Below are 8,794 nucleotides of genomic sequence, written 5' to 3'. Positions count from 1 at the left end.
GCTGGGAGGGGAGGCCGGGGGCCGCACCGGGCCCGAAGCCGAGACCTGGCCGGGATGCCGTGCTGAGGCCCAGCATGGCCGGCCCGGGCCCCACCTTCCCGCTGCACCGGCTGGTCTGGGCGAACCGACACCGCGAACTGGAGGCCGCGCTGCACAGCCGCCAGGTGAGGCCCCGCCGAGGCACGCGGCCCGTCCCCGGGGGCCCCACCCGAGGCTAGGGTCCCCCTCCGGGAGGGCGCCCGCCCCTGCTCAGAGCCGTAGCTGCATCCCGCCCCCCTTCCGCAGCCCGATCCGCAGCCCAGGTCACTGCCCCTTGCGCTGGAGCCTCTGGCCTCCTCTCGCAGCGCCGGGCCTCGCCCGCTCCTCTGCCCACCTTACACTGCACCAAGCCCCCAACTCGCTCCTGCATCACCCGTGACCCAGGCTGAGAACAGGAGCCCTGGTCCTCCCCAGGCCCATCCAAACTCTTGACACCCTGCACCTGCATCTCGGTCTGCCCAGGCCCCCAACTCTGCCCCTGCCCTTCCCGTCTGCCCCCTCCCCTCCCCTGCCAGGATATGCAGCCCTCTCCCTGGCCTGTCTGCCCTCCTTATCTCCCACAGTGACTCCCAGCCAGCCCTGTTCTGCCCCATGGCCTCCTTGCCTTGGCCTCTTCCCTCTTTGCCCTTTGCTGAGTGTCGCATCTTCCTCAGCATGACATCGAACAGGAGGACCCCCGGGGGCGGACCCCCCTGGAGCTGGCCGTGTCCCTGGGAAACTTGGAGTCTGTGCGAGTCCTTCTTCGACACAATGCCAACGTGGGCAAAGAGAGTCGCCAGGGCTGGGCAGGTAATGCAGAGGGCCGAGGGCCTCCCCCTGAGGCTGTCCGTCGGATGGATGAGGGGGAGTGAGCAGCCAGGCCTGGGACCATCAGGAGGGCTCCCCTCAGCAGCCTGGTGCCCCTTAGTCCTGCAGGAGGCAGTCAGCACTGGAGACCCAGAGATGGTGCAGCTGGTGCTCCAGTATCGAGACTACCAGAGGGCCACACAGAGGCTGGCTGGCATTCCGGAACTGCTCAACAAACTTCGCCAGGTACAGTAGGCCACAGAGGTGTGGTCAGTTGAGGGGGTGGGGTGTCATGGCAGGGGACCGCCCAGATCACCCATGCCAGGCCTGGCCTTAGAGGGCGCCCGGTCTGTGCAGTGTGCTTTCCTGCCATTGTCGTTGAGGTCGGCCTGTCTTGACCCCAGCCAGGGTCATGTGGGAAAGGTGTGTCCAGGCTCACATGGATGAGGTTGGGTCCTTTGGAAGAGAAGCCTTTGCCAGCATGGAGGGACCCTGGTGTCAGGGATCTCTACGGAGCTTTAGACCTTAAGCCTCCTAGTTCATTGGTCCCCAACCTTTTTGGCATCAGGGACTCATTTTTTTTTTTTTTTTGAGTCAGTGTCATTGCCCAGGCTGGAGTGCAGTGGCATGCTCACAGTCACCGCAGCGTCAACCTGCTAGGCTCAGACGATCCTTCCACCTCAGTCTTCCAAGTAGCTGGGACCACAGACGTGCACCGCCACCCCCAGCTAATTTTTATTTTTTTATTTTTTTATTGTAGAGACGAGGTCTTGCCAAGTTGCCCAGGCTGGTCTCATACCTGTGATTCAGGCAGTCCTCTTGCCTCAGCCTCCCAAAGTGCTGGAATTATAGACGTGATCCATCACGCCCAGCAGGAGCCTGTTTTGTGGAAGACAGTTTTTCCACGGATGAGGGGGGAGGGTCATCAGGGCACTGGATTCTCGTAAGGAGCACGCAACCTAAATCTGTCGCATACACAGTTCGCAGTTCACGATAGGGTCTGCGCTCCTATGAGAACCTAACGCCGCCGCTGATCTAACAGAAAGCAGAGCTCTACTTTCCAGCTGCTCAGCTGCTGTGCGACCAGGTTTCTCACAAGCTATGGACTTGTACCAGTCCTCGGGCCGGGGGTGAGGACCCCTGTTCTAGAGAATGCAGATTTCCTGGAGGGGGACTTGAGGTCGACTTGGTAGATGTGGCCTGAGCCTCTAAATTGCCTGGTGCTACACACCCTTCTGGAAGCATGCAGAGGGACCTAGCTGACTGAGCATAGTACCTTGTGCTCTCCACCCCAAGAGTAAGTTCAGAGGGGGCCATTGTGCACCCCTACTGACAAGGACTCTGAGACTTAAAGGAAGCAGAAACTCTCCCAGGCCCCCCCGGCCGGCTTGTAGGCTGGTTGAAACTGGCCCCCCAGCCCTCCAGTGCTTATAGTTGTGTGAAGACCAACTTAAGCTGCCAACTGGCCCACCCTCTCCTGGGCAAGGGTGGTTGGGTGCAGCTGGGTCATGGCAGTGCATTAAGACTTGATGAGGGGCCGAGGCTCCCAGAGGGAGGCTGTGGATAAGGAACTCCTAGGTTTATGGACCCCAGCTCCAGGCAGTGTCCTGACGGGCAGCTCTGGTCGCTTTCAGGCCCCCGATTTCTACGTGGAGATGAAGTGGGAATTCACTAGCTGGGGTGAGTGGGGATTTGCGTTCCCAGGGACTGGAGGTGGGGCCTTTGGGGAAGACCCCACCCCTGTGACCTCAGGGCACCCTGCAGTGCCCCTTGTGTCCAAGATGTGCCCGAGTGATGTGTACCGCGTATGGAAGCGCGGTGAGAGCCTGCGAGTGGACACCAGTCTCCTGGGCTTCGAACACATGACCTGGCAGCGGGGCCGGAGAAGCTTCATCTTCAAGGGCCAGGGTGAGCTCGGGGCACTCCCCGCAGGCCCTCAGATTCTCCAGTGGCTTGAAGTCAGTGCAGTCCTGTCTTTCCGTTTTGCAGATGTGGAAAGTGAGGGCAGGGATGGAGGGAAACATAGGGCTTGAGGCTGACGCACTTGGCAGCAGGCGGCTGAGGATAGCACAGTGGCCCTCCTCGCGCCAGCTGGGGCCTAGCACTGAGTGGTGCCCCCTCCCACCCACCCCGGCTGGCAGAGGCAGGAGCCCTGGTGATGGAAGTCGACCACGACCGGCAGGTAGTGCACACCGAGACGCTGGGACTCACCCTCCATGAGCCCGAAGTGCTGCTGGCCGCCATGCGGCCCAGCGAGGAACACGTGGCCAGTCGTCTCACCTCTCCCATCGTCTCCACCCACCTGGACACTCGCAATGTGGCCTTTGAGAGGTCAGTTGGGGCTGGCACACCATGGGTGCGACGAGGCAGAGGTAGCCAGAGCTGCGTTGGTGAGGGCAGGGTTATCCTGGAGCCTTCTGGTTCAGGCCTCCGGGAGGCTGGGCCTCTCTGGGGGGCTTGCTCAGGTTGGGGGGTGTCCCTACAGTCCCAGAGTCTCACTCAGGCTGTGGCAGATGGTTGGGCTCCTGTGGCCATTTTTGAGCCACTACATGTCTGTCTGTACTGGCAGCTGTCCTCCTGGGGAGGGGGCCAGGTCAAGATGTCCCCAGTTTCTTGACTTGTGACCTCACGTGCTTTCCCACAAAGACAGAGATTTCAGCTGTGGTTCAGGGCGGCTGTTTGCACCAGGGTTGGTATGTCATTAGTGTGGCTGTGTCTGGGGCGGAGTCCTTTGTGGGTAGCCTAACAGCTTGACCCTTTAGCAAGAGTGTTATTCTGTGACAACTTGTGCCCCCCGTTTGCAATAACTGACTTGGGAAGTACTTTAAAAAAAAAAAAACAACCTATTTTTTGAGATTTAATTTCATATACTATACAGATCACCCATCTAAAGTGTACAAATTCAGTGGTTTTCAGTATAGTCACAGATTTGTGACATCACCACAGCCAGTTTACATCCCCTCCCCACCAAGGAGAACCCTCTCACCCTTTGTCTCCCTCCCTCCCCAAGGCCCCGACCCCTCCCCTAGCACTAAGCAATCACTAATCTAACCTGTCTCTATAGAGTTCCCTATTCTGGGACTTTCATATGAATGAGATTTTATGATATGTTGTTTTTTGTGTCTGATTTATTTTGCTTAGTGTTTATATATATATGTTTTTTTTGTTGTTTTTTTTTTAAGTCAGAGTCTCACTCTGTCACCCATGCTCACGGCCACTGCACCTTTGACCTTCTGGGCTCAGGCGATCCTTCCACCTCAGCCTTCCAAGTAGCTGGAACTATAGACTTATACTACCTTGCCCAGCTAATTTTTTGATTTACTGTAGAGACAAGGTCTTGCCAAGTTGCCCAGGCTGGTCTTGAACCCCTGGGCTCAGGCAATCCTCTTGCCTTCTCCTCCCAAAGTGCCAGGATTACAGGCATGCACCATCACACCCAGCTAATCTGTTGACTTATTGTAGAGAGGAGGTCTTGCCAAGTTGCTCAGGCTGGCCTCAAGCCCCTGGGCTCAGGCAGTCCTCTTGCCTCTGCCTCTCAAAGTGCTGGGGTGACAGGCGTGAGCCATAGCACCCGGCAGTATTAATATTTTCAAGATTCGTCCAAGTTGTAGAATATAACTACTTCATTTTTATGGCCAAATCCATTTAATGAATGTAACTCATATTTTGTTTATTCACTAATCCATTGATAGACATTTGGGTTGTTTTTATTACTTGGCTATTATAAATAATATTGCTATAAATATTCATACACCACAAGTTTTTGTGGGGACATATGGCTTCATTTCTCTTGGGTATATACCCAGGAGTAGAATTGCTAGGTTACTGGTAACTCAGTGTTTAATTGTTTGAGGAACTGCCAGACTGTTTATTAAAGGGGCTGCACCATTTTACATTCTAGCAGGGTATGAAGATTCTTATCGACACTTGTTTTCATTCATGTATTCATTTCTGGATTATAGCCAGCCTTGTGGGTATGAAATGGTATCTCAGTGAGGTTCTGATTTGCCTTTTCCTGATGACTGATGATTTTTGAGCTTCTTTTTTGTGCTTATTGGTCAATTATATGTCTTTGGATAAATGTCTATTCAGATTCTTTACCCATTTTAAAAACTGGGTTGTCTTTTTGTTATTGAGTTGTAAGCGTTCTTTATATATTCTAGCTATAAGTCTCTTATCAGATACGTGGTTTGCAGACATTGTCTTCGTTTCTTTGGGCTCTCTTTTCACTTTCTTGATGGTGTCCTTTGAAGCGCAAAAGTTTGTCATTTTGATGATGTACAGATGATCTCTTTTTCTTTTGTCGCTCGTTATTGTCCTATCTATTGCCAAGTGTCAGGTCATGAAGATACCCCCCTGTGTTTCCTTCTAACGGTTTTATAGTTTTAGCTCTTATAGTTAGGCCTTCGAGTTAATTTTTGGGTATGGTGGAAGGTAAGGGTCCAGCTTCCTTCTTTTTTTTTTTTTTGAGTTGAAGTTTCACTCTGTCGCCCATGTGGGAATGCAGTGACATGCTCAAGACCACCACAGCCTCGACCTACTGGGCTCAGGCGATCCTTCCTCCTCAGCCTTCCAAGTAGCTGGAACCACAGACGTGTACCACCATGCCTGGCTAATTTTTTTTATGTATTGTAGAGGCAAAGTCTCGCCCGTTGCCCAGGCTGGTCTCGAACACCTGGGTTCAGGCAATCCTCTTTGCCTCAGCCTCCCAAAGTGCTGGGATGACAGGCGTGAGCCACCATGCCCGGCTCTAGCTTCCTTCTTTTGCATGTGACTATCCAGTTATCCTAGTTTGTGTGAAGACTGCTTTTCCCATTGGATGGTATTGTAGTCCCTGTCAAAAACCAGTTGCTCATAGATGTGTGGGCTAATTTCTGGATTCTGAAGTCTGTTCCTTTGGTCTATATTCCTTATGCCAGCCTTGTACTGTCTTAATCACTGTTGCTTTGTAGTAAGTTTTAAAATCAGAAAGTATGAGTGTTCCTATTTCTGTCTTTCTTTTCTCGGTATTTTGGGTTCCTTGCATTTTATATGAATTCTAGATTCAGCTTGTCAATTTCTTGTCTTTTCTTTTCCTTTTTCTTTTTCTTTTTTGGTTGAGTTAGGGTTTCACTCTGTCACCCTCGCCGGAGTGCAGTGCTGTGATCGTGGCTCACTGTAGCCTCAACTTCCTGGGCTCAGGCGATTCTTCTGCCTCAGCCTCTCCATAGCTGGAGCCATAGGCACGTACCACCATGCCTGGCTAATTTTTTTATTTTTATTTTTATTTTTATTGAGTTGGAGTCTCACTCTGTTGCCCAGGCTGGAGTACAGTGGCACGCTCACGGCCACCCCAGTGTCAACCTGCTGGGCTCCAGCGATCCTTCTGCCTCAGCCTTCCAAGTAGCCAGAACTACAGGTGTGTGCTACCACGCCAGGCTAATTTTTTATTTATTTATTGTAGAGACGAGGTCTCATCATGTTGCCCAGGCTGGTCTTGAACCCACGGGCTCAGGCAATCCTCTTGCCTCAGCCTCCCAAAGTGCTGGGATTACAGGCTTGAGCCACCGCTCCTGATCAATTTTGTGATTTTTTGTAGAGACGAGGTCTCGAACCCCTGGGCTGGTCTCAAACTCCTGGGCTCAAGCAATCCTCTCACCTTGGCCTCCCAAAGTGCTGGAGATTACAGGCATGAGCTACCACCCCCCACCCTATTCCTAAATGTTTTATTCTTTTTGATACAATTATTAATCAAATTGTTAATTTTATTTTTGAATAGTTCATTGCAAGTGTATAAAAATGTAACTGCTTTCTGTATATTGATCATTTATCCTACAACATTGCTGGACTTGTGTATTAGTTCAATTAGACTCTTAGTGGGTTCCTTAGTATTTTTTAATATATAAGATCATGTCATCTGTACATAGAGATAGTTTTACTTCTTTCTTTCTGATCTAGATGGCTTGTTTTCTTTTTCTTGTCTAATTTTTCTAGCCAGAACTTCCAATGCAATGGTTTTGTTTTTGAGTCAGAGTCTCACTATGTTACAGGCTGGAGTGCAATGGCATGCTCATGGCCATTGCAGCCTACACCTGCTGGGCTTAGGCGATCTTTCCGCTTCAGCCTTCCAAGTAACTGGAACTACAGGCATGCACCACCACGCCCAGCTAATTTTTTGATTTATTGTAGAGATGAGGTCTCACCAAGTTGCCCAGGCGGATCTCGAACCCGCACGCTCAGGCAATCCACTCACCTCAGCCTCCCAAAGGCGCGGGATTACAGGCTGAGCCACCAAGCCCGGCTGTTGTTCCTGATCTTAAGGGAAAAGATTTAGTCTCTCACCATTAAGTATGATATTAGTTATCGGCTTTTGGCAGATATTCTTTATCAGGTTGAGAAAGTTCCCTTTTATCCCTAGTTTGTTGAGTATTTCATATGAAAGGGTGTTGGAGTTTGTGAAATGCTTTTTCTGTATCTATTGATATGACTGTGTGATTTTTTTTTTTTTTTGAGTTGTAGTCTCACTCTGTCACCCAGACTGGAGTGCAGTGGCTGCTCCCGGCCACCGCAGCCTCGACCTGCTGGGCTCCGGTGATCTTTCTGCCTCAGCCTTCCAAGTAGCCGAAAGGACAGGTGTGCACTACCATGCCCAGCTGATTTTTTGATTTATTGTAGAGATGAGGTCTCGCTGCCCAGGCGGGTCTCGAACCCGCGGGCTCAGGCAGTCCACTCACCTCAGCCTCCCAAAGGCGTGGGATTACAGGCTGAACCACCGAGCCCGGCTCTATTTCTTCTTAAGTTAGTCTTGGTAGCCTTTTGAGGAATTTGTTCGTTTTTATCTAAATTATCAAACTTTTTGGTGTACAGTTATTCATCATATTCCTTTATAATGTCAGTAGTAATGCCCCCCTCTTTCATTTATGATTCTGGTAATTTGAGTATTCTTTTTTTTTCATGGTCAATCTAGCTAAAGGTTTGTCAATTTTCTTGATGCTTTCAAAGGACCAGCTTATGGATTCAGTGATTCTATTATTTTTTCTTCTCTAGTTCATTAACTTTCATTCCAATATTATAATTTTTTTCTTTCTGCTTGCTGTGGGTTTAATTCACTATTTTTCTGGTGTCTTAACATGGAAGGTTAGATTATTGATTTGGTGTCTACTTCTTTCTTAATATAGTAATTTATGCATACATTACACTTACATTTCCAAGCGTGTCTTTAGCTGGGTCCCATAAGTTTAACACATTGTGTCTTCATTTCCATTCATTTAAAAATATTTCCTGATTTCCCTTCTGATTTATTCTTTGAGCCATGGGTTATTTAGGAGTGTGTTTTTATTTTCTACATATTTGTGAGTTTCCAAAATGTTTTTCTGTTATTGACTTCTAATTTTGTTCTATTGTGGTTGGAAAACACACTTTGTATGACTTCTGTTCTGTCCATTTTATTGAGACTTCTTTTTCTTTTGAGTTGGAGTCTCACTACGTTGCCCAGGCTGGAGGGCAGTGGCATACTTACAGCCACCCCAGCATTGACCTGCTGGGCTCCAGCGATCCTTCCACCTCAGCCTTCCAAGTAGCCGGAACCACAGGCACACACTACCATGCCCGGCTAATTTTTTTTTTTAATTTATATTTGAGACAAGTTCTCGCCAAGTTGCCCAGGCTGGTCTAGAACCGCAGGCTCAGGCAGTCCACTCACCTAAGCCTCCCAGAGTGCTGGAATTATAGACTGAGCCATCAATCCCAGCCAAGGCTTCTTTTATGGCCTAATATACTTTGGATGACTTCCATTCTTTCAATTTTAATGAGGCTCTTTTTTTTTTTTTTTTTTTTTGAGTTGGAGTCTCACTCTGTGGCCCAGACTGGAGTGCAGTGGCCATTCCTGGCCACTGCAGCCTTGACCTGCTGGGGCTCCGGCGATCCTTCAGCCGCAGCCTTCCAAGTAGCTGGAATTACAGGCGCGCGCTACCACGCCTGGCTGATTTTT

General features: G+C 50.1%; 1 protein-coding gene across 1 annotated transcript in view; it reads left to right on the top strand.

Annotated features, from left to right (window-relative positions):
• Window positions 1-6: 6 nt before the first annotated feature.
• The window catches only part of ANKRD13D (ankyrin repeat domain 13D), a 14,592-nt gene continuing 5,804 nt past the window's right edge, over window positions 7-8,794 (top strand). Inside the window, exons 1-6 of the mRNA XM_008056395.2 lie at window positions 7-164; window positions 693-828; window positions 947-1,071; window positions 2,460-2,505; window positions 2,590-2,733; window positions 2,967-3,156. Coding sequence (XP_008054586.2) covers window positions 75-164; window positions 693-828; window positions 947-1,071; window positions 2,460-2,505; window positions 2,590-2,733; window positions 2,967-3,156 — 731 coding nt within the window. The 5' untranslated portion in view covers window positions 7-74. The remainder of the gene's footprint in view (window positions 165-692; window positions 829-946; window positions 1,072-2,459; window positions 2,506-2,589; window positions 2,734-2,966; window positions 3,157-8,794) is intronic.

The sequence above is a fragment of the Carlito syrichta genome, unplaced genomic scaffold (genome assembly GCF_000164805.1).
Source record: "Carlito syrichta isolate Samal-C Ts95f unplaced genomic scaffold, Tarsius_syrichta-2.0.1 Scaffold302340, whole genome shotgun sequence".
NCBI lineage: Eukaryota > Metazoa > Chordata > Mammalia > Primates > Tarsiidae > Carlito > Carlito syrichta.
The sequence above is the reverse complement of the archived record's forward strand: the minus strand, read 5'-3'. Positions and strand labels throughout refer to the sequence as shown.